At 45.9% G+C, this 25,854-nt stretch overlaps 1 protein-coding gene across 7 annotated transcripts in view; it reads right to left on the bottom strand.

Annotated features, from left to right (window-relative positions):
* Nucleotides 1–6,018: 6,018 nt before the first annotated feature.
* The window catches only part of TULP4 (TUB like protein 4), a 230,741-nt gene continuing 210,905 nt past the window's right edge, over nt 6,019–25,854 (bottom strand). For 6 of the 7 annotated variants that reach the window (XM_049654512.1, XM_049654510.1, XM_049654511.1 and 3 more), the window contains 6 exons: nt 24,647–24,791; nt 21,865–22,009; nt 20,494–20,587; nt 17,175–17,318; nt 12,085–14,603; nt 6,019–10,332 (listed from right to left, as the gene is read on the bottom strand). In XM_049654512.1, coding sequence (XP_049510469.1) covers nt 10,216–10,332; nt 12,085–14,603; nt 17,175–17,318; nt 20,494–20,587; nt 21,865–22,009; nt 24,647–24,791 — 3,164 coding nt within the window. In that variant the 3' untranslated portion in view covers nt 6,019–10,215. The remainder of the gene's footprint in view (nt 10,333–12,084; nt 14,604–17,174; nt 17,319–20,493; nt 20,588–21,864; nt 22,010–24,646; nt 24,792–25,854) is intronic. The other variant, XR_007462886.1, reaches the window with a different exon arrangement.

Genomic DNA, 25,854 nt, shown 5'->3' with positions numbered 1-25,854 from the left:
CACCCATCCAGCTATTCTCACAGATCTAAAATCCTTTTCACACGGTTCATGGAGTGTTGTCACTACTGGATGATAGTGAGTAACTGTGTCCCAGCCTTTCCCAAGGCTGTCCATTCAAGCCTGGTCTCAGTTATAACCCTGTCCTCCAAGGACACACATAGACCGATTGTGTGTACAGCATTGTTTGTTAAGGAGATTCATATTTCAGCAGTTTAACAAAATCAAAACCATTTCCAAGAAAAATGCCTGGGTATTAACACGTAAACCCTGTTGGTTTGCCCCTTTCCTTTACTTGTAACCCGTTGGAAGTTGACCAGCAGGGAGCACCACTCAATGGAGATTGTCAGGCACGCACCAGGCACCAGGGCTGAGGGGGCTGAAATATTTGGGAGACCAGCCCGTGGCACAGCACTTTACCACTTCTATGGGGAGGAGGGGGGAGTCTGGAACACTTCGCAGCATAAGGTGGCCTACAGGAGACCTCTGGACAGGACAGTTTGGGCCAGGTCCCACTCCCTCATGCAGCTGTCTGTCTGGCCCATGTGGGAGGTTCAGAGATCAACTCTCTCTTTCCCTTAGGAGGGTGGCTGGTGTGGAAAATTCTTTTTATTTTTTATTTATTTTTTAATTTTTTTGGCTTTATTGAAATATAATTGACATATAACATTGTATAAATTTATGATGAACAGCATAATGACTTTTTTCTTTTCAAATTTTCATTTAAATTTTAATTAGTTAACATACAGTGCAATGTTGGTTTCAGGAGTAGAATTCAGTGATTCATCACTTACATACAACACCCAGTGCTCATCACAAGTGCCCTCCTTAATACTCATCACCCATTTAGCCCATCCCCCACCCGCCTCCCTTTATCAACCCTCGGTTTGTTCTATACCGTTAAGAGTCTCTTATGGTTTGTTTCCCTCTTTTTTTCCTCCCTCCCATATTTTCATCTGTTTTGTTTGTTATCTTCTCCCATTGCATCGGTTGCCTTTTAGTTTTGTTGATTGCTTCCTTCGCCGTGCAGAAGTTTTTACCTTGATGAAGTCCCAGTAGTTGATTTTTGCTTTTGTTTCCCTTGCCTCCGGTGACACGTCTAGTAGGATGTTGCTGCCTGTGCTGTTCTCTGGGATTTTGGTGGTTTTCTGTGTCACAGGTCTTTCATGGATTTTGAAGTTATTTTTGTGTATAAAAGTGGTCCAGCTTCATTGTTTCTAATGCTGCTGCTCAATTTTCCCAACACCATTTGTTGAAAAGACTCTCTTTTTTCCATTGGATATTCTTTTCTGCTTTGTCAAAGATTAGTTAACCATATAGCTGTGAGCTGGTATGGAAAATTCTGAGGTTATTGTCCTTTCTACTTCTCTTTAACCAGATCCCTTTTTAACCACTCTGTCAGTGACTGTCCTGCCCCCATACCATTTTCCTCCATGTCCAGGCAGGTCTTTCTTGCTGGCTGCTCAGGGTGTCTGATGAAAAGTCAGGTGAACTGGAAATTTGGCTTTTTTAAAAATTTTGATGAAGTTTCTTTTCACTTCCTCTAGGTTGACCTGATGTCCAAATCATGGGTCCGGACAAGATGGGTACATGTCTTTGGAGCATCACATCCCTCACGGAAAACTGACTGCAAAGAAGAAAGGGAACTGAGAGCACCCGTCCAGGACAGTACACAGCCTTGTCCTGGGTTCTGGTGTGGCATTCATTTTCCTGGAAGGGCACGTTTCCAGGAAGTTTTCCTGGAAGGGCAGGTCTCGTCAGGACTAGGAGCTTCACCTTCACGGCTTCTGGCTGCTGGGGGCAAAATCCACCCAGTGAGCCACAGGCCAGGAACCAAGCAGGTCTTTGGAATGTGGTGTGGTCTAATGGTTTCCTGGGGACATCACCATCGGGGAACTGCTTATGGAGAAACTTGGCCGATCTCCCTCAGAAGTCTGTTGCACCTACTCTCTCTAAACCTCCCAGGAGTTCATCACCTGCTGTGAGTATGAGTGTTGGAAAATAGAATTTTTTTTAAAGTTTATTTACTTATTTTGAGAGAGTGAGAGAGAAGGTGAGTAGGGGAGGGGAAGAGAGAGAGAGAGGGAGAGAGAAAGAGAATGCTAAGCAGGCTGTCAGTACAGAGCCCGACACGGGGCTCAATCTCATGAACCATGAGATCATGACCTGAGCTGAAATTGAGTCAGTCGCTGAACCAACAGAGCCACCCAGGTGCCCTGGAAGAGAGGTTTCTAAGCTCATCCCATGGGAGGGACGCTCTGGAAGCAGCAGTGAGACCCACTGGGGTGTCACTGATGGGAACAGAAGGAAGGCTAATGCCACATGGCCTAAGATGGGGCAGAGATCCTGACAGTTCAGTAAATCAAATGCTATGCAGCTTTTAGAGCAAATTCCCTTCCCAACTGGCTTGGGATCCAGTGTCATCAAATGAACCACGTGGTGCTGGGAAGACTTTCTTCCACACGGCTGGACATAAAGTCTTGGTTGGGGCTGGTTATTCCAGTGGAGTGAGTGGAGACTGTCTCTTCACATCAGAGGAAAGTTTTCACTCATGACTTAAAGTTGCCGAACTTCACCCTGGTAAGAAACCACAATTCCAGGACTCCCTTCTCCTTACAGGAGTCCACTATGTGTTTGCATCTCAAGTACTGTGATGTCTGGGTTGCTTGCCTTTTTGCCGGGGGGAAGAAAATGCAATACTGGTAGAGCCCTGGTTCCATGATACTAGATATCAAAAGAACAGAGACTAAGGGATTTCTCCTCTTAATTACAGGGACTGCATGCCCTACTGGGTGAAGTGCAAGATTTTGATAGGTGGTTCGTAGGAGGCCCTCAAGATGACAGTTGAGAAGGCAGGAGACACTGAGTTAGTAATTCGTGAGAAAGGAGAAACCACAGATTTTGAATGAGCTGGAGGCCAAACCAAAAGGAGGCACGGTGACCCTTGGTTCCCTGCAAGATGGGGAATGCTGTCAGGACTGGCCAGCTTCTATTTTGGAGAAAAGTAGGGAGAGAAAGTATGGGGTTCTCTCCACACCCTCGTGGTTGAAGGTGGTGGAAAGTGGCTGGCATGACTGAGAAGGCAACCTAATTAGGAGTTTGAGATACTGCTATGGGGCCAGCCTTTATCATCCAAGCTCCCCCCCAACTAGTTTGGGGGTGAGGGAGTGACAGGTCATGCACGCATAGAAAATGCTGCATAAGCACTGTTCAGAAAGTGTCCAGAATAGAGCAGAAGCTAAATGGCAAATGGGACATCAGAATTGCTGATTACATCACTTTGGGGGAAAAGCCTGTATTTCGTACAGCAAAAAGTGCTTTCTTCGCAAAGTGTTTGACACTGTCCTGAGAGGTGGCTGAAGTCTTAATAAATTCAATGAACTAGGAACAAGTCTGGAAACTGCACTGATGGCTCCCATCCCCACTGGAGAGACCTGTCGAGAGGGGTGGCTTTGACGTCACCTAAAGCAGAGAAGCCACTCCCTGTAGAGGGAAGGGACATGAAGGCAGGGGATCCAGAGAAAGGAAACGGGAGGGATGAGGTAAAAGTATTTTTCACACCTGACATCCATCTTCCTTCTGGAGTCCCGCTTCTGCGCTGAAGCACCTGCTCTTGTTCGCAGTTATCAACTCAACAGGACCTTGCAGCAGATTTAAGAAACAACCCTGTTCTTTGCGTGGATGGCGGCTTCATATCCTTTAGTGCATTGAGCAGAATGTTTCTATGATATGTAGAGGAATGAACCCACACAGACCTGCTCCTTTGTGACGCCCGGGTGAGTGATCAAGCCTGTGAGATGCGTGTGCAACTGACTGACAGCTCGAAAATGAGCACTCACCCTCAGCTGTTGGGAGGTCAGTCTCACCGCCTGATGGGTGAGGGCGGCCCACCGGTGTCTCCTCTTTTTGCAGAAGACTAAGTGTAAGTAGCTCTTTGCTCATTGCAGGCAAATCACCACAAAACACCAGTGTAGAAGCTGGGAATAAACTAGGTCTATTCATTAATGTGACCCAGAAATCTTGGATTCTCTTTCATAATTGGTTTTTGTCCATGGAATCCAGAAGTGATTTCAACCTTTCAGCGCTTCAATTTTCTTCTGACAGGAAGGCAAAAGATATCCACTTTATAATGGAATTTGGAGATTTAGCTGTGCATTCTTGGTACAGTGGGATGCAGTCTCCATGAGGCAGTCATTTCTCCCCTGCAATGAGTTTTTGGGGCTAGGGTATGAGAGCTAAACTGATCCCCTATGCTTTTATCGAGGCCAGGAAAAGAATATTGAATGCAAGGATAAACACAGAAGAATGCTCCTTTCCAAAATAAGCTGCAGGGATTTGTTAAATTTTCTTACCAGGGCTTTAGAAATAAATCACTTCTAGAGACACTGATTCCCACCAAATGGCCCCAAAGTTGACATGGGGCTGGTGGTGAAGGCAATCCTATGCATGGGTCCTTAGCGCAGATCCAGACACGGCCTCGCTGTCCAGGGTTTGGTCCCTTGTTTTTCTGAGGGGAGGGAAAGAGGGAGTTTGTTTTCAACCAGGCCTCCTTGCTACCTAGTTTAAGTAATGAAGCTAGAATGAATATTAACTTGAAGCCCACAAACTTTCACAATAAAATATTTTGATTCTTAGACATAATTCAGGTCATTTAGCCTTGTGTGACTACTGCTATTTCAAGCACAGGTTTATAGTCCTACGATTATTTTTATATTTAATGCGTGATTGGAATGTTAGGTAGTGGGTTTTGGTGGTCTCCTAAAGCCTGAGTGATCACATCTATTTTTATTTCTGAAAAAAACAAAAGGGTAGCTCTCTAAATGTGCACGTGAACAGCATCCTATGACCCCCCGAGTCCCCGCCTCCCTCAGATCAGAGGGAGCTTCAGGGCAGAGCAGGGAGGTGCAGTAAAACTCATCAGGAATTAAAACAATAGCAGTTATAGCAGAACTGAGAAGGGAATTGCTCAAAACCTGGTTTTATCGTTTCCTACAAAATAACAAAGTGTCAGTGTAACATCTCTGATCTTGTTATGCTATGACAGATGCATTCTGAATTGGGTCCTCTTTAATAAACAAGAAAAACAAACTCTTCAAGAAGACAGCACAGCGGGGTGCCTGGGCAGCTCAGTTGGTTAAGCATCAGACTCTTGATCTGGCTCAGGTCATGATCTCACGGTTTGTGAGTTTGAGCCCTGTGTTGGGCTCTGCGCTGACAGTGCGGAGCCTGCTTAGGATCCCCCCCACCCCTCTCTCTCTCTCTCTCTCTCTCTCTCTCTCGGCTCCTCCCCCACTCGTGCTGTCTCTCAAATTAAATAAACATTAAAAAAAAAAAAAAAGAAGATAGCACAGCCTCTGACCTCTCAAAAACAGCAACAATGATAAGGACCCCATGGTGTCCACTTAAAGCTGGCAGTAACCCAGGGACTGAAGAAACAACTGGCTGGTGGGGCTGGTGGGTCACATCAATGGATAGCTGTGATTTCTTCTCCGAGGACTCAAGACCCACACCTGATTCTGCACACAAGTAATTTTTTTTTTTTTTGATCTGCAAAATTTTATTAAGCAATAGCTGGACAACTTTTACAATTTCAAATCATCAAGAAAAAAATAAGGAGATTAATCCATCTCAGTAATAAAGACAGAAAATAATTTGGACAAACCACGTCATTTTGAATGCAAACCATTAATGCCTTCTAGAATACCTCCCACACAATCTAATACACAAATACATAAGAAGAAAGGCAAATAAGGGTGAGCTCGTTAAAATGCAAGTGGGAATCTCAACAAATCTTGCCTGGAAAGTAAGACAAAGCAGGATGCTGAAATTGAAAAACAAACCAACATTGGAGGGACTGAGACGCACAGAGCAGCGCGCTATTCCCAAGGTCTGGATAAGAACATGCTGGTGGTCTGGTTTGGTCTGGGACCTGTGCACCTGCATCGTGCACTTACAGTTTAAAAAAAAAAAAAAAGGACAAAGAAAATGCCAGTAGTAATAAACTCAGAAATTATGTCCAAATTTACAGTACCAAAATAATGCATTTATTAACAAATGCAAAAACAATACCCCTTTGGTAAATAATACAGTGCCTTTTTCAGTCAAACGCATAACCCATGCTTTTCTACAACACGAAAAAAAATTTATCTACAACAACAAGATCTTAGAACCCTACCCCTCCCGTTTAAAAGAACTTGTAAACAGAAAATATCGGTACAAGTTACAAGAAAATTGCACAAAGCCAAAGAAATGAAAACAAAATAAGCCACAACCCTTCAAGAGTTTTATCAGCCGGAACTAAGGAAATACACAAATGGTGAGATCAGAGCTGTGTGTTGTTACAAAATCCCAGGAACTCAAGCATTTTTGACACACTTTGTCTCACTTTGTTCACAATTAAACTTGGCCAAGGGATAGATGGCCCGCACAGGGACACGATGGGGTCTTTCCAAAAAACCTTTTCAACTTGAAGACAGTGTAACACGGTTGAACACACTCAAGAACTCAAGCCAGCCCGGGCATATACTCCTTTGTTCTTTTTTCAACCCACACTATGGCTTTTTGGGGGCAAATGGTGACTTACTTTAGGGCTGTTCACAAGGGTGTCCACTGAGCAGGGCACACTCATGGGGAGGATCCTGTCTCACTTAGAATTGGCGCTTTGGTGCAATTTTACAAGAACATGACTCCAAATGCATTTGTTTCTAGAGGTAAACCTGCCAAAGATTATTTTAAATGCACTGGTTTACATTCACCAGATAGCTCATTGATGCCAGAAAAGAAATGTTTCTCTGTAAAAAGAGTTATTTCGAAACACACCTTCCAAGCTTGTAAAGTGGAACGAGGACACGGTCACATTTTGAACCGTCGGGCTGTTAGAGCTGGACACTTTAGAATTTCGTCCAGGTCATTCCTTTCATTTTATAGATGGACAAATGGAGGCCCAAGGTCACCCTCCAGCTCTGTGGCAGAGCAGGCTTGACCCCAGGGTCAAGATGACTGCCTGCTGTTTTGCACATCCTCATGGGACACTCAACTAGGGAGCAATGAACGTGGGGGAAAAGACCAACCTGTAAAATCCTGACTTCTGCTGCCATTAGAGCCTTCACATTTTCCTGCTTCCTTGGCACCAACTTTTCTTGGAATATACATTCAGTGGATACACTGTACCCAAATCTGTGCCTTTGGTTTGATAAGGTTAGAGGCAGAACAAATTTAAAATCCGTTTTTAGGTCTCTTAATACACTCCTTTCCTGGAAAAGGCATGGATTCTTCATACAGTTGCCTGGGCTAATGTTTTTAAATTTAGAGACTCAATGAGGTAACTTAATATTAATAAATTGCTATATTAATAAGCACGAAGTATGTAGGTGGAATTCCATTTAAAGTACTGACTTTAGTAGTATTTAATAAATTGAGACTGAATGAAAACAATTTTTACAATCAGTGAAACCATCACCATTAACCTGAAAGACTTAACTTTCCCTACGCTGCAGACGTCTGCATAAGCGTGGCTGGCAGGACAGGGTTCCTCCTCTGGGCCAGAGCACAGAGCCAGACCCCTGCTACATCTTCAGGGGCCGAATCCTGGGTATGCTAAACCCGCAAGACAAGGCCTGTGTCTCCATGTGCAGAAGAGACCCTTTGGGGAGTGAGTCAAGAATTTAGAAAGTTCAATTATTTGCTACAAATATTCACTTCCTCTTCACAAATATCTTTGTATTTTTATTCCAAGGACTTCCCCTTATAATTGCTTTTGGTAAGAAAAGTTCAGAAATATATCTTTTCTTGGTCTTTGTATCTCAAAAAAACAATCAGAATCTGGAAAGTGGACACTTAGTGACAATAATGCCTTCCTCTGCTACTCTTCTAATTAGTCTCCTCTTTTCATTTCATAGCACCTTTTATTTTTAATTAAAAGCATTCAAAAGAAGGGACAATATTATTTTAGGATATGTCATCTTAAAGAAATCTACTCCTCTGTATATAATCAATACCACAGGATGGAAAAAAAAATTACTTCTAAAGAATAGGAATTTTTTCCCAATTAGAAAAAGTTACAAATTGTCCAGCAAAAAACCCTTCTATCATATCCTCTTTATTTCTTGCAGCAAAATGTACTGCTACCAAATAACTCATTACAAACATACTACTTTTCTAAATAAATAAAATGAGCATAACTCACCAGTACATAGCCACAAAATAATTCCTAAGAACACCATTAAAGCAAGATAAATAATTATCTCTTGGACAACAAAACAGGGGAACTGCATTTAAATTATTTTAGAAATAGGCCATAACCATTATTGCACAACTAATATAAACACTGAAACATCTTACCAAGCTATAGAAACACCTATAAAAGAATTATATAATTTTGAATACGTTGCTAAATTCTTTCTGCAAGAATTTACCCACCAAGAATCAGGCTCAATATTTTAAAATATAAGATGGAAAACTCTGATGTTGGCTGGGAGATGTCCTCATCTGTGCTCCTTCAAGGTCTGGAGAAAATGGTGAGTGATTTCGTCTTGCTCTGGGGAAGGAATGGGCCAGTTTCTTTTCTAGTTTTTAAACCAAAACAAGGAATGTAAAAATACATTATTTTCAAAAGACTTTTCTGTAGTGTCTTCCATTTGTCTGTTCCAAACAAAACCCAAATTGAGGGCCCTGTGCCAGTACATAGCTCTTGTGCTCCTGCCCTAAACAACATCACAGGTACGAGTGATTGACAACAACGAACTGGGCTTTGTTATCATCAGGGCTGAAGGCTGCCCAAAGTGTCCCCTAAGGAGGAGGAGGCAGGAAAAGATATTCCAGGGTGTGTGTGTGTGTGTGTGTGTGTGTGTGTGTGTGTGAGATCAACCAACTCTCTTAAGTACTATAATTTTAATAATGTGTTCCCAGTGGTTTATCTCCTCAGTAAACAGTCTATTCAGTTAATAAAGAACTTTTTTTCCCCCTCCTAGTTACTTTTTTCAAAGAGATGACCATACCTCCATCTTTCAATACCCTGTCGATTGCTTAAGATTTTGTTACATTTCTAAACCATTAGAAAATATTTCTAGTCAAGTGAACTTTAATGTGGCCGAGAAGAGGAAAGGAGTGCTTTCAAATGAGTATCATCAGCATTTTTCAGATGAGAAAGTGTGGAACACTTATCTACTGGGAAAGAGAAGGCCGTCTGCCACATTTTCCAGATTAAACAATAAAATGGGGGAGGGGATGAAGGTTGTTTTTCAGTAAGTGGGTATCTAGTGACTTACCAGTGCACTAGGTGACAAAGTTGCTTCCCAACCATGTGCCAGATCTTTCCATTTTGTCTTTTACCTTCTCCCGAAGGCAAGCACACTGTATGATTGTTACAGAACCCACGGAATTCTGACACGTTACACGACTAGCAGAGTCTTCAACGTAAACATCGTGCAGAGAGGAGCACAGCCCTCGTACTGCTTCAAGTCCCACCGTGTAAACCACCCAGGTGTCCATGCGCAGAAGCTCCTTCCTCACCTGCCGTCCCTTCCTCCTCCATCATCGTGAGCGAATTGGATTCAGAGCTGGTAAGAGCACCGCTGGACAAAGGCTACTGCTATTAGTCAAACACAGTGCATTTGCCATAACACCCTTCATTAATCAAGTCACTTCTGGGGGAGTAACATTGTATGTGTGAACTGAATGGCCCCGTAAGAGAACCTGTACCTTCAGGATTCGGGGTTGTTCTTTTTAAAAGTCTTTTGTTTTCACACTAGTGGTTACAATAAGGAGGAGTAATAAAGCTAGGTGTTGTGGAGAACAAAAATAATGCACACTCCCTAGTCTGAAAGAACAGCAGGCGGGAAGGCAGTCTACCTTCCTTCCGAAGGGCCCCTTGTCCTGGCAGGTGACAGAAGCAGACACAGTAGGACATTACCACGGCAACTATGTTTCCGAAAAGAACACCAGGTGCCTCGCACGCTTTGCTTCCAGATACCACTCTTCCGTATTCTCTTCTTGTTTAAAAAGAAAGGAGAAAGAAAAACAACAAAGGATTATAAAAGCCCAAACAAACAACAACAATTAGAGGTCAGTCCCCTCTCCTGGGCCTGACAGATTCTTCCAGTTTTGCTCTTGTCTTCTGGTCCCCAGGCACCCGGGGCCCCGTGGGACTCCTCGAGCATCGCCGATCAGACCTCTCTGAAAAGGCTCCTCTGCCTCTCTTTCCCACCCGTAGCAGCCTCTTCATTTCAGGCGCTGAGTCACGTTGGCCAGGGCAACCGCAAAGGCCTGCACAGCTGAGAAGGGGTACTGGAAGTCCAGAATGTACGCATTGCCATCAATCCTTCCAAACTGCATCACCTGGGGGGTGGGAGGGAGGTGGGCAGAGAAGCAAAGACATTAAAGGAAAACAAGGTGGGAAACAGCACAACCGCCTGTGTGGCTCCTGAGGGAAGACGACAGCGCAGCCCAGGAGATAGTCCCCCCAGAGAGGGACTCTGATCAAACTTCCTGAGCTAACTATGGGTTTGTCGGAAACAAAGGGGGAACCTGGTAAACACACAATGGGAAGATAATGAAGCAAAAATTCAGAGCCTGGAAAGCTCACTGGTCAAATGAAGTGGCTTCCTCACCAAGGAAACAGGGGAAAGAAAAAGTATGAAGAAGAATCTACAGGCTAACAGAAGGTTGAGAGAAACATCAATTGTAATTATCAAATGTCACGGGTCAGAGAGGGGCAAACATAGTCCGCCCCCTTCCCGCAATGCTCTGTCTCTCCAGCTCGCTTTCCTTTGTCATTTTAGTACTTACTGTGATCACACACTGTGACTATGTAGCTTTTCATATACATATACAGATATTTACATAAATATTGTATTTATAAGGATTATATTATATATCACACATAAATTATGTATAAATATTATATAAATATAAAGACTTATATAAATATTTAAGTACATTTGTTTACGGTCTTTCTTCCATTTTGGTAAACTCCATGTGAGGACGGGGATTTTCTCTATTTTCCTCATTGCTCTGGTTTCAGCACTTAGAGCAACGTTGGCAAACTCTCTGTAAAGGGCTGATGATAAATACTTCAGGCCTCGTAGGTCACAGGGTCTTTGCCGTAGGACAAAAGCTTTGTCGTAGGACAAAAGCAGCCTTAGACAATACTTAAGTGGGTGGGCATGGCTGTGTTCCAATGGAACTTTATTTATAAAAAGAGGCAGCAGGTCCAGTTGGTCTGTGGGCCACAGTTTGCTGACTCCCAGCTCAGAGGATTGCCAGGTACACAGGAGGTGGCTCAATAAATATTCGAGTGAATTAATGAAAATGAGATTTAAGTATGAGAGGTGAAGGGAACTCCCAGGATGGTGAGGAAGTGCAGTTCCAGAACAACAGCTATGCAGCAGAGTTAGAGCCACCATTTCAGGCTGGAGCAGAGGAACTGAAAAACCACCCGATGTGTTTAACTGTAGTGAGAAGAGATTTACATTCCGCCACCGAATCAGGGAATGATGTACTATAAATACACCGAAATAAACAAACACTGGGTAATTATTTGGTCTAGGAAAAAATCCCTATGTAATAAAAAAGGAAATATAGTTAAGCCATAATACATGGCTCAGCTATAAACCACATATATTGGCATAATGAGATAACCAAAGACTGCTGATTGAACTAAGGGGGAAGTTCACGTGTCTGTACATATGGCAGTGGGGGTGAAGAAAATAAACCCTCATATTCCTCAGGAAGAGGTCAATACACGATGTGAAAAACTGAAAAATCAATAAATAGAAATGGGAACATGTTCTTTGCAAACACAGTGTCAAATACCAGAAAAAAGCCAAAGTTGGAAGAAAGAAAGTATCTCTGGCAGAGCAGGTTTGGGGAGCGGGCAGGGGGCTGGGCAGGGGCCTGCTAGTTTTTCTCATGGGTCACGGAGACTTGGCCACTTGGCTTCAGAGGGATCAGTTGTTTTCCATTATTTCCCATTTGGCTCCTGGAAGGCCAAAGCACTGCTATCCTTTAGCAGGTTTTTAAAAACCCACAGAGACCAGTCAAGACCAAAAAGCAGGGATCTGGGCCATGCCCTGGGACATGCTTTCTTACCTGCCGCCCCTCTAGCTCGATTTGGAAGTTCTTTGCTGACTCCTGGGTCACGCGCCCCCCAAAGTCCAGCTGGTACACTTGGGTGGCTTCGTTCCACAGAGGCTGCTTGTTGGCCATGACGTACACAAAGCCCTGGCTGCCCAGCCGGCCATCCTCCTTCTCGCTGGCTTTCCGGCACTTGAACTCCTCCAGCTCGCTGGCCGTCCGCAGGCTCCTCTTGCTCTTCCAGCCCTTCTTGCTGCCCTGGCTCTGGTTCATCAGCTCATCACCACTGATGAACAGCTCGGGCTCGCTCTCTGAGCTGTCCTGGAATTCATTCGTCTTATTCAACTTCTTCGACTTCAGTTGGTCTTTCTGACTCTTCACTTTCTTCTTCTCTCTCCCCAGGCGAGGGCTGGAGATCAGAGAATTAAAGTCACTCAAAGTCCTTGCCTCCTTCTTCACTTTGCCCTCTGTGATGGCCTGAACATTTCCTTCCTCTGCTCGGCTGTCCAGGCGCTTCCGGTTTTTCTTCCCGAATTTCTCCGACCGCTGGGGGACCGGGCTTTCTGTCAGGGAAAGGACTTCTTGGAAGTTGTCTGTGGTCTCTACCATCACCTCTGTACCCAAGTGGCTTTGGAGGTCGGTGGGCGGTGGGGACACGAGGGGCTTCTCCACCACCAAGTGTGCCTTGGGGGGCAGAGTGCCCTGGGGGTTTTGCACGGGCGGGCAAGGGCTGTAGGAATTCCAGGGGTGCAAGGCGATAGGTGGCAGCTGTAAACTCGAGCAGGTGCTGCTTCCCGGATACATGGGGGGCAAGGTGCAGTAGGAGAGGCTGGGCGGGTAGGCTGGCTGGAGAGCCACTGTGGACTCCTGGGGTGCAAACTGTGTCGGGGACAGGACATCTTTCGGGGAGCAGGGGGTCTGCACTCCCGGCAAAGGGGGCGTGTTATAGCTCCCTGGATACGGCATTCCCATCCCATAGCCTGTTTGGAAAGTGGCAGTAGGGCTGGCGGGAGACTTCGGGGAGACGAAGGGCACTCGGGACACGTCCAGATGCTGGCTCTGACCTACTATCAGAGAAGGCAGTTTCAGGGGGTTGGGCACTGCAGTCTGTGCTGTCCTTTCCTGAGGAACCCAAATGTCTTCCCCCAGCACAGGGTCCCACTGGTAAGGGGGTGGCCGTTTGACGGCCACAGCAGCTTCAGTCAGCGTGGGGTGCCTCAGGGGCTTCTCGACCGGACAGTGCTGGGCCAGCGCCTCGTCCTCCGTGAAGGCCGAGTTCACGTAGTCGGCGCGGTCGCGGGCGCCGTCTGGCGGGCTCAGGAGGCTGTAGGACGACTGGGAGGTCAGGGGTGAGGTGCTGGCGGCGTGGGCCAGGCCCGAGCCGGGCTGCACACCTCCAGCACCCCCGGCGCCAGGCTCGGGCCGCCCCGCCACGGCCCCGCCGCTGCACTGACTGCAGGTGTACAGGGCCGGCGGGGGCCGCGCCGGGAACTGCGCCGCACCCTTGGGCTTGGGCGGGTGCTGCGGGGGGACCCGCGGGGGCTCGGCCAGCTGCGCCGCCTTGAGCGCCACCTCGCGGTTGTTCCTGCGCAGCGTGGCGTGGATTAGACTGTCGGGCCTCTGCGCCGCGCTCCGACCCGGGACTAGCGGGCCGGCGATTTCGGGGTACGGGGGTGGATCTCCCGTCGGGATGGAGTAGCGTGGGACGGTCAGGCGGTTCAGGGTGGCACTGGTGCAAGGCTGGGGGACCTTTTTCTCAGTGGCGGTGAGCCGCAGGGTGGCTGAGCTGCCCGGGCCGGGGAGGGTGTAGGTGTTCTGGGAGCAGAGCATCCGCGTCCGAGGCCGGCACACCTCCTCCACATTGCCGCTGCTGTCAAAGGTGGTGATCCTCTCATAGCCCAGGGGCGTCTGGTAATGTGCCGCCGTGGGGTACAGCGAGAAGTCGCCCTTCTTCAGGCACGTGTCCACCGGAGGCTGCGGGGGCGGCAGCGGGGGCGGGGGCGCTGCTGTGGTGGGGGCGGCGGGGATGGTTCCCGGGTGGGGGGGGGGGGGGTTCATCTTCGCCACCTGGACCTCCTGCGGGGCACTGAACACCACTGCGTCCCCCTCGGCGGCCAGCTGCGGCACTGGCCGCAGGGCCTTGGCGGACTTCTGCAGGTGGTCATGGTCTCGGTCTCCGTGGTCCAACACCGAGAGCTGGATCGCCCCTGGAGCTGGCGGTGGCAGGGACAGCTGAGCGGGGTTGGGGATGATGCGGCCCATCTCCACACCTCCGAAGATCACCTGTCCGGGGTTGGAATAGCGGTTGGAGACTGGGTACTGGGTGGCACTATCACTTCCATGCTCAGACGTCCCCACTGCCGTGGTCTGATTGGTCAGGACGTCCAGCTGCACATTCTGATTGGCCAGCAGGGACTGCACCAATCCTATGCTCTGTGTGGGGGACATAGCTTGCGCCGAGCTGTGGATGGGAGCGATGGGGATGTTCACGGTACATGGAGGGTTGTTCTCAGGCACACCCGATGCTCCCGTCACTGGGAGGAAAAAAGAAACATGCACTGCTTACAAAACTGCCATGAAACTGGGTCAGAATAAGTAATACATCTGAACTCATCCAGTCCTTTTGCATACAAAACGCAACTGCTTCAGGCGGAGATGTGTTTGCTTGGGGAAAGCCAGATCTTTCACACAAGTTATACAAAGTTTCTCCAAGGTTTCTGGAAGGGCACAGGCAAGCGGGTAAGTTCTGCAGGGTAGCCTTTGTTGTCCACTGGTTAAGGGCACTGTCAAAGCTTTTCAATGAATATGCTTCTGAACCTTCTGAATTTGGTACCATGTGCCTAAATGGTACCATGGCAAATACTTAATTTTTTTTTAAATTGATTGATTAATTTTTTTAAAGTAGGCTCCATGACCAATGTGGAGCCCAGTGCAGGGCTCAAACTCACGACCCTGAGATCAAGACCTGAGCTGAGGTCAAGAGTTGGATGCTCAACCAACTGGGCCTCCCTGGAAGCCCTACTTTATTTTTAAATACTTAACTGTTTAAAGATACTTTCTACTCATATTCATAAAACGGACCACTCTCTTATGCAAGGAGGGAGTGACGGTAGGATACTCCACTGAGCACTCATAAGGCCTAGGCTCTGGAGTACGTTTAGCCACAGTTATGGACTGGTTAGTACGGGAAGGGTCATACAGCAAATGTGTATCTGAAATTTGCACATAAATTAAGTTTCTGTAAATAGAACCATGTAAGATGTAGTAAAGATACCAATGAAAAGAATCCTCTAGCAAATCTGTGTTATTAGGGAAGGATAATTTCCTAATTTATCTGCTTTCTAGCATTTCCGACAGTATGTAAGGTATAGCCACACTCTGTAAAACCCCGTAAATCTATCCTATATATGTACACATAGGGAATTTAATGAAGCATGAATTTGAGCAGTGATAGACCACACGCAGGTGCTCAGAGCCACTGTTTTATACTGCCCTGTTTAAAATGCCATTGACCCCTGGCAAGTTTGCTCATCTGGGCCTTTAAGTGCTATGTAGCAACTAGTATACGAGCAGGAAATAAGATTTAACTAGGTAATTGTAAAGGCTGACTGGCCTTTTACCAGAACTATGGAATGAAGGCAGCTAGTTTCATCAAAAGTTAAGCCCACCTTTTGAGCCTGTCCCAGACTTCCCTACTTCCCCCATCCCTTCCCTGGGGCCCTCTAGTGAGATGTAACTATCTCCTGGCTGCATGAATCTGGGTCCTGTCTCAAGTTTTCTATTATTCCTGTTCAGATCTCTCCTCCAGATGGCCTCTCATCTGCATGGAGAACTGAAGGCAGGTGTCTTCCAGGCTAAAGAGAAGAGTCTGTCACCAGCATTAAAGGCAAGCACAGAGACAAAACGCTCCCTCCTCTGACTGCGCAGCACAGGCACTAACAGCAGCAGCAAGGGCTGAGCATTTAGGGAGAGCTGTATTAGTCACACTCTGGGAGCACAGGGAGGGTGTTACGGGGAAAGTGTAAAAGATACTTCTAAATACAAGATTCTGAGATTGCGGAAAGGGCTGTCAAGCTCAAGTGTGTGAGGCTTCACCAAACTGCAGGTTTATGTGGTTGCAAAACCTTGCCCATTATGACTTTGATAGTCTAGAATATCTGCTCTGCTTATGAGGAGAGGTATATCATCAGAGGACCAAAGACAGCTACTGTCAGAAAGTACCGTACAAATAACTTTACATGTAAAAACCCATGAAGGAGGTAAACGACTCCCTCAAGTTCTTCTTGAGGAATGCTGAAGCTGGAATGCAGGTCCTTCCCTGTCCCATGGCGAGGACCATAGCCCCTTCTGTTCCAGAACCACCAAACACAGGAGAAGTCAGTGGTCCATGTAGGATTCCTCTGGCTCAGAAACCAGAGACTTTCAAAAACTTGCTTGGTTCTAAGGAGAGGAGTCTTCATATTTATAAAATTATGGGTAGACGTTTCTGAGAATAGTTACATAGAAATAATTGACGACTTAGAAATTGTTCTACTCTATTAATCAAAATAGAATCCCCCCCCCCCCCCCCCCACACACACACACTAGAAAATACTTAATTTAAGATGCCATCAACATCTGAAAATTTTTAAACTGGGACTTTAAAAGCTTGTACCAGATTTTACCTTTAACTCAGACTAGGCTTCTGTACACTGAGATGTGAGTTGCACACTGGGAGAGAGATGTCTGAACGTAAAGGTTTTCTGTCCCGGAGATGGGGCGGGTTTGAGAAACCAGGTTCTGTGGGCACCACAGCCTATGAGACCTGGTTTCAGTTCTGATTTTACTGAGTTCTGATCAGTCCTATAAACTTCTCTACCTGGGCATAAGACTAAGGATTATTGTGAAGATAATAAAACAAGAAGGCAGAATGCTCTGTGGATATGAGGCCTTGCTCGTAGCTACCCTCCTCCCCAAACCAGCAACAGTATGCCCTTCTCCTGTGATATGCCACCACACCCAACAATGGAGGAAGTCACCCTTTGCCAAAGCAAGGCACAGACTGGCATGCTGTAATCGTCCACAACTTACCACTCTGTCCCCGTCACGACCCACTAAGAACACACCTGGTAAATCATCTTCATCTTCACTGAAAACATTTGGGTTGAAGACAGGTAAATTAACATAGTCCATGGAAATCTTCCGAACCTCTGGGAGATAGATGGTCATCTGCCGTGGCTGGAGATGCAGGAGGCTGGTTTTATAGATTACTGGTGGGGAGGAGGAGAGCGCTGTTAACAGAGACATGCAGGAGGACGGCCAAGGTGCCGACAGAGCCACAGGAAGAGAAATGGCGCTGTGCTGTCCCTGCCATCAGAAGACAGATCTGCGTGGGCCCGGGAGAGTCTGATGGCAGCCCTTCACTTCCCTTCTGCACACCACTGGCCACCCCAGCCATGGTCTGGATTCTGTAACAACAGATTCTCAGCCTACCCCAGTCACTTTGCCAAGTGGTTTTCTACAGAATCACACATTTCAAATGTCAAACACGTGTCTAAGACTTAAATGCTTTTCTGGAATGAGCTGGGGTATGATAAATACGTATTTTAAAAGCCTCATTTGTGATCAGAAGGATAACTTAGTAAAATTGTTGGGATATCCAGAATGTCACGCTCAGGGGGATCTCAGGCAACTAGAAGATGGGATGACGTGGATCAGGGAAGAATGAAACACTGCTCTTACTCAGGACTGGATTCTTGTTTCCCTGACTTTCAACTGCCATTTCATGATCAGGATAGTGATTTAGGGAACTTCCACACCATTTCTTTATTTTTAATTTTTTCTTAAGTTTGTTTATTTATTTACAGAAGAGAGAGAGGGAGAGTGCAACTGGAGAGGCAGACAGCGAGGGAGAGAGAGAGTCCCAAGCAGGCTCCACCCTGGCAGCGCAGAACCTGGCTTGAGGCGCAATCTCAGGAACAGTGAGATCATGACCGAGCCAAGATCAAGAGCCAGACGCTTAACTGACTGAGCCACCCAGGTGCCCCTTCACACTGTTTCTTTAAATGCTAAGATTTTATTGGATCAATAAGGACATTTAAGAGAATGCCTAGATGGCAATTAAAATATTTAGATGAGACAAAATAAGTTAAAACCAATAAATCTGAATTTAGGGCTTGCAGTAGGCTGAAGTCAGGATGACACCAGCCCATCAGCTTTCTTTTATGTTTTGTACTCTTCCCTGTGAGGTAAGTAGAGGTTCTGTAATTATTACTGTTATCCCTAGTTTCTGCTAAGGTAAGCACAGTTCTGTCTCCACTGCTGTCCCCGCCAGTGCCCAGAGGCGCCTGGCTGGCACTCCCACGGCACCGCAGGCCTTCTGGTGATGAAATACCTGTGTGAGGCTGGCGCTTGGGCTGGTGAGGGCTAAGAAGACTTTTCCAACCGAGTGCTCATCACAGGTCTTATTCATGTGTTCATCTCTCTTGCTCACAAAAGAGAATATGAATTTTGGCTTTAAAATTCTGGACAGTTCTCTCTGGCTTAAGAATTAATGCATGCATTAAAGTGCTATTCTTTGTTATTCAGATTGATAAAAAGAAATACAATTTAAAATCTGAGGAGGGATTAAAAATTGTGTCAGTTGCCTCCAGGGGGAGAAGACTAGGTGACCAGAGGTGAAGAGAAAGATTTTTACTGTATACTGCTTCAAATCTTTTGAATTTGAATTTATTCCATATTTTTAAAATTGAGAAAGCAAAAAATTAAAAATAAAAAAATTTCATGAGCCAGATAATTCTAATTGAAGGAAACAAATTATCCAGCACAATTATCTAATATAAAATATCCAACAGTACTCACTTTAAAATCCATTAGGGTGACAAAGATTGTTTAATAGGGTACCACAGGTAACATACCTTCTAAAAGCTAAGAGATAATTTCTTCTCTAGTAGAATCAAATGGAAAATTCTCTTAGCTTAACAAATGAATATAATAGCTAACATGCTTTTTTTTAAACGGTCAATGGTTAGGATAATGATTTCATTGCAGTCACACAGAAAGCTTTTATTTTGGGCACTCGAATCCCTCACACTGGAGCATCCTGTACCTTGAAGGCACTTCTAGGCTCTCCCATGTTAAGGTTCTTGTTGACTTATGTGTGGATCTACTCAACATCTAGAAGGAAAAGATTCATTAAAATTCCATTCCTTTTTTCAATGTTTACTGAAATAGGCAGATGGCTCAGGCCTCAGCGTACTGACGTGGGGTGATCGCAACGCTTGCACAGTGGTTACTAGAATCACCAAGCACATCAGTGGGGCACGGCTGAATTACTAAAGAACAGAATTTCATGGTCATCAGAGACTTTGCAGGTGGTTGAAAATATTATTAAGAGATTTCTCTGCAGTATATACTGGGACAGTCTATGGTTATTTCCTACGTCAGTTTTATGTGTTATTTTTATTCCTCTTTTTCTTTGAGCTGAGAAACCTCAAAATGAAAAATCCAAATACAGCACTGTTTAATAAGTCTCCTAAGACGCATACATGGCATAGGTCTTTTTAACATCTGCTTTGCAAGAATTACTTAACTGAAAGGATCTACTGATGTCTGAAACAACTTAAATAGTCAGATTCAGAATTTTTCACAAACCATTTTTAGTAGGGGACACAGAGCACATTCAAGATGGGTCCACCAGCCACACGCAAACCTCGCCTTCCAGAGACGTGTGCGTGTTAAGTGATCAGGCAATCTAGCAAGGCTGGGGGACGGCACAAGCCCTCAGACCACCCAGCGATGCGCCTATCGCGATGAAGCTGCTCTGAAAAGGACCTTCTGTCATTTCACTCCTTCTGAAGTAAGGAGTGAAGTAAACATGAAGTAAACACGACAGGTTAGTCCTATTCCTTCAAGCAGGAGTACAGAAAAGAATGCAAATTCTGGGTTCTAGCCCAGCTTTTACTCCTATGGTTCTATTTTCCTCCAGGGCTCAAACTTCTCACAGAGTATTTATCTGGGACTTCTACATGAAATCTGTGAAGTTTTACCACAAAGAACTGTACTGACAGTCAGCCAGCTTCTTACAGTCTTTAACGCTTTCTTCCCAACTTTCTTCGGACTCAAGAACCTAAAGACACTGGTACCAAAACCTGCCCACCGTGAGAGGCCACAAATCAAAATAACCAGAGCTTTGTTAGAGATTTCTGCTATTTCGGTCTCTTCATAAGTCAGGGCTTATATAAAAATACTGAAAGCACTGCTGGCAAAAAACCAATTTGAGTAATAATTCTAATTTTGTGAAATTATGATGGTTCGAGTCAAAGTGTAGAGGTAAATAAAGTACATACTAATCTTTTGGTGCCATAAGAGCTCATCTGAATGGTCTTTTCAAAAGTCTCAGTTCCACCTGGGAGAGCAGGCAGAGAAGAGGGCACGGTTTTTTACCTGCACCGAGGTTGGTTGGCAGGAAAGCAGCCAAGCCCACAATCTTAAACTTCGTTCCCCAGATATTAGACGTGACCTGAGCAAGATAGTTGTGCTGTGGGGGGGGGGGGGGGGGGGGGGGAGAAAAAGGAAAAAAAATTACAATCTATTTTTATATCTTCTATTGATCACTGAGGAAGTAAGAATATTAACATTTTTGCTTAAAAAAGACACAGGTGGGTAATGTTGGAAATATTCACTCTCTGTATCATTCCACCATTTTTAAGACCGGAAGCTAACTGTAACATGCCAGGCACCTGTTTCTGAATCGTGGCTCATGGTGGCTCACTGAGCTGGGATTCTCGGGCTGGAAGTGAGGAACAGATGTGTCCCAGTGTGTCTGCACATGTGTAGGTTAAAAAGGCCACAAAGGCAATCTGGGCACATTTTTCTTCACCTCTCCTTTCCCACAGTCACTGGACTAGAGGGGTTACACCTAGCTCTGGATCCATTTTTACCCTTGATATTTCTCCTGGAAACGCTAGTTGCACTGATACCAGTATGTCCCCACACTACCCAATTACCTATTTTCTCATTCAATTCAATTAAGAAAAATTTTTTTTTTAATTCCCAATATGCTTAAGCCACGAGTGTGCGTGTGTGTGCAAGAGCAACAACAAAGATGAATTAAAACCAGCTCCTCAAAGAGCTTATTACCTACTGGAGGATATAAGGCATAAAGGAAGTGACTGAGAAATGTTGTACACAAGATGCTTGGGGACCACTGTGGCTGAGCCAGGGAAAGAAGCCTTCACCACGGAGGCTGAGTTCTATCTGGAAGCACGCCGGCAGAAACAAGGGGAGGAGATGGAGAGGGTAAGCTGGGTCACCCCAGTGACCCAGTACAGCAAAGGCACAAGCACAGAAAGAGGCCGGTCAACAGCGAGGCTGTGGCACTTGGAGGACGTCGCGGGGACCAGGATGGACAGACGGGCAGCACAGACTGTGGGGCCACCACCAGGGATGGGCTGTTGTGGACACGGAGAGTCACCAAAGGGTCGGAAGTGGCTTGAGAGGGCAGAGGGAGGGTACGTCTCAACCAGAGCTGCCCGTGGAAAGACCCATGTGGCCATGGGGGTGTGTCTGAGGTGGAAAGGAGGTCCTGGGGATGTGGAGGTGTCGGGGCCTGCCGGAGGGCAGGGTGGCGAGGAGGGAGAACAGGGCTCTGGTTCTCTACGCCCCTTGTCTGGAACGACAGTGGCCGGCACGGAGACTGGGGTGGCGAGTGCAGGTGTGATGCACCGAGGGTTCAGCCACCGTCGGGCACACGCTGAGGAGGGAGAGAAGGGCGGGGGAGCGATGCGTGGCACCGACCCGGACCCCAGATGCTACCTGAGTGATGTCTTCAAAGGGAAACTCTCTTCGCGTCAGGCTGGGTGAGCCAATGGAGGGCTTGCGCATCGGCAACCGGGGAGACCTGGACATCTCCTGAGCAGCCCGGGACAGCTTGGGAGACTTCCGAGCCTCAATGTTGATCCTGTGGAGACAAGGCCAGGAGGGTCAGGCCCCACAGGCGGGGGAGGCGCATGCTGCCTCGGCCCTCCCCTTCATGCTCTGGTGGCCACCATGGTGCTGTGTTCCCGGGGGCAAGGCCCCTTCATTTTCCAAGTCTCTGCCGCCTGCTTTTGCCTTGTGAGTATGAGGGAAGAAGAAGAGAACTGTGTACCAAGTGATAGATACTTAAAAATACAGCGAGATTAGACCAAATCAAGTGATTCATTTGTAAGGAACCTCAGAGAATTAACAGTGTTTCACTTTCTACTAACAGTAAGTTTAGAAATATCCACATGCCTCGTGCATGTGGGAAAATAGCAGGTGGGAAGAGACATATTTCACCCTAAGGCCAAATGATTTTGCGATTCCTAACACAATGTCAGGATTTCAATGGACTTTTCTAGCCTTTCACCAGCTGTGATATTTAAATCAAATCTGTGGGTCTACAGCTTTTCTGTTGTTTTCTGTTCCTACATTATATCTCTGGTCCTTAGTTCCTCTATTTATAACATGGGGACACGTGTTAATGCCAGCCTACCCCACAGAGAATGCTAGAAAAATGAGTATGTTAAGCTTGATGGCAATCAATAAAAAGAAAGCACTGAGCCTCAGAGGTACTACCTGAGACTGTGATACAACACCAGGGGCCCCGAAGCACAGGCAGACAGAGGCCCGAGCTGGTTACAGTTCTGTGTGAGGACTGTCTGGCCTTTGCAAGTAGGGGGATTCGACACAGGGAAAGACAGAGGGAAGCAGGAGCAGCCTCAGGGAATGCCATATTCGGGCACTGTGAAAGGACATTTACAGGTGAAGGATTTGGTTGCTTATGTGTTAAATGTCCTCCCTTAATTAAGGGAAAAGCCGAAACACTGTAGAAGTGTAGAGAAGTTCACAGTTTTATTTGCAATTTTAACAGGCTCAGAATAAAGATGAAAAAATAAATTGCTTGAGCAACTGGATATCTATACAAGAAAAAGTCACCCCATACACAAAAATTAATCTGAGACTGAAGTATGAAAGCTAAAACTACAAAGTTTCTGGAAACGAACAAAGGGATGTCTTCACGACCTAAGGGTACACAAAGATTTCCCAAACAGGATGCAAGAAGCACTAATCATAAAAGAAAAAATTCGTATGACGTTAGCCATGTGGCACTCCATGTCTCTGCCCAAAAACCCATAGCTAAAATGCATAAAGAATCTTACAACCTGGTAACAGAAAAACAACTCGATAAAAAATGGGCCACAGGCTTAACAGACACTTTATAAAAGAAGATATCCAAATGGCCGATTAACATATGAAAAGCTGGGTGGCATCACCAATCACTAGAGATGTTAAGATAGCCCTACGCACCCACCAGAATGGATAAAATTATTTTCTGACAAGGACAGGGCAATTGTGGGGGAAAACAGAAGTCTCACATACACTGCTGGCAGAACTCAGAGTACTACAGGCACCTTGGAATACTGTTTGGCAGTTTCTGGGGAAGTTAAACATGTGCCATGGCCCCACGACTCCCCTGCCCGAGACAGAGGAGCGCATGTGTCCGCAAAAAGTCTCATTACCAGAGGTCAATGAGTAAATGGAATAAACAAACTATAGTATATTCATTACAATTGAAACCACAGAGCAAAAAAGAAAAACAAACTACGGATACACTTGACGCCAATGGATCTCAGTCATTATGTTGAGCAAGAGTTAAAAAAAAAAAAAAAAAAAAGAAAAAGTATGTAATGTTTGACGCCATTTATATGAAATCCCAGAACAAGTAAAACTAGTCTGTGGTGACAAAAATTAGAACAGTGCTGGCTCTGGGGAGTGGGTATCGAATGGGAAGGGGCACGAGGCACTTTTCGGGATGACTGAAATGTTACCTTCAACTGGGCGGTAGATACACTGGTTTATCAACTGCACAGTAAATTACGTGCTTGAGATCTGGGCAGGTATGTTATCTGTACATAAATTCTATCTTAGTTTTGTACAGTATCACAGAATTTTAGAGCTAAAGAGATCTCAGCGAAGCTCTGCCCCACCCTTTACCTTCCGTAAATAAGGATACTGCAATCCAGCTCACAGATTCATTCAAGGTTATATAGCCTTCGGTAGTGGAGTCAGAGCAGGGGGCCTCTTATCTAAGACCCCACAGGCCCTTGTATCTACTCTTAGCTTTTCGCCACTCTACAGGACAAACCTTTAGGATCTAAAATTTTTTAAATTTACGATTTATTTCCAATCACAGCATTATAGGTATTTAACTTGGCATTCTCTTCAACACATTACAGTACATTCCCTGTAAAACCTTTTCCTTACTTTTCTCAAACTAGAAGAACAAACAAGTAAGCCAGGGAGCTACGGCCACCCCATGCCATCCACCATCAGTGCTAACCCTTAGAAGGTCTGAAAGTTTAGAAAAACTCCTACTGGATGGATTTCTTCTACCCGGAGGAAAGAAGAAAGGAAAGCTGTAATTATTGAGGGCGTATCTTCCAGATGAAAGGCAGGGATGCCCTCTTGCTGGGCTCTCCTGGTGTAGGTTTCAATGGGATTCAGCTGCAGACACAACACAGACACACCTCCAGAGGCACAAAAGAGGAAGAACACCCCTAAAGAGCGAGATTACCTTGGGAGTTTGGGTGATTTGCTAGCTCGGGAGATTTTGGGGGATTTCTTGGCAGCCCAGTCGTCACTCAGTTCGATGTCACTGGAGTCTGAGCAGTTACAGCTGTCGAGCATGGCGGAGATCAAGCTGTTGCCGTAGATTTCATCTGGGGAGACACAACCAGAAGACTCTGGGAAGTGGTATCAGACCCTAACAAGGATCACTATCACTGGAAACTATGGGACAGACCGACTCTACAAGCCAGCATTTAAGTCGAGAGTTTGAAACAGAAAGGACCAGAGCATGGTTTCCTTTCTACGTTTTTATGCTATTACATTTTCTAAGCAAAAGGAGGCAATTACTTCTACTGTTATCAAAGTGGACATGGAATTTTCATGCCTCCGTAATATATAAAACAGTTCTGCAGTGTTTACCAGGCCAAAAGCTGGAACGTCCCATCACACCAGGTATCTATCTGCGTTCGTACGAGTTTGCAGGCAGCCTGGGGACCTGGGCCGAGCAAGGGGCTTGCTGACCCAAGAACCTGCTGGGCCCTGACCTGGGCCCTGTGATGGCCTCTTCTGGTTCCACGCCTGCTCTGGACTAGAGACCCGACAGAGTCAGCTCCACTGCAGGGGTTCCCAGTTTAGTTGGCCCGCTTCGAGTAGCAGCTGGAAGGAATGCCTGTGCATGAGGCCTGTCAGTGGAGGGCCTGGGCTCTGCTGAGGGTGCCTGGACACAAGCTGCTAGAGATAATTTTCACAACCGGCCACCAGGCAGAAATTAGAGGTCCTAAGGCAGAAGCCAGTGTGCACAGAGGTTGGGCCATCACAAAACTGCAGAGTAGATGGAGGTCATATCGGACACCTTCCTCGAAATCTTTTCTCCTTTGCTGCCTTCCTCTCACCCCTCACATCCCTTCACTCCCCAAATGCTGCTCTACCCTCACTGCAGGTAGCCCATCTTCAAAATCACTTTGTTTTGCTGACAAAAAGCCTCATTCCCTCAAGGCTCCAAGAACCTTGCCAGGTAATAAAAAAGCTGAGTTGTCCAACTGCAATGAAATAATTGATAGAATCTGAGTGATTTTATCATTCAAAAAAGCTGTTTACATTTGAAAAGATAAGTGTGTTAATATAAACTAATCTCTAGTGTTTCTGAACATATGGAGGTGACATCTGTGAACAGGGGCCTCTCGGAGGCCACTGGAAGCAGAGTATGCTGTCTGG

The sequence above is a fragment of the Panthera uncia genome, assembly GCF_023721935.1.
Source record: "Panthera uncia isolate 11264 chromosome B2 unlocalized genomic scaffold, Puncia_PCG_1.0 HiC_scaffold_24, whole genome shotgun sequence".
Classification (NCBI taxonomy): Eukaryota; Metazoa; Chordata; class Mammalia; order Carnivora; family Felidae; genus Panthera; species Panthera uncia.
This window is presented reverse-complemented; position numbering and strand designations above follow the sequence as displayed.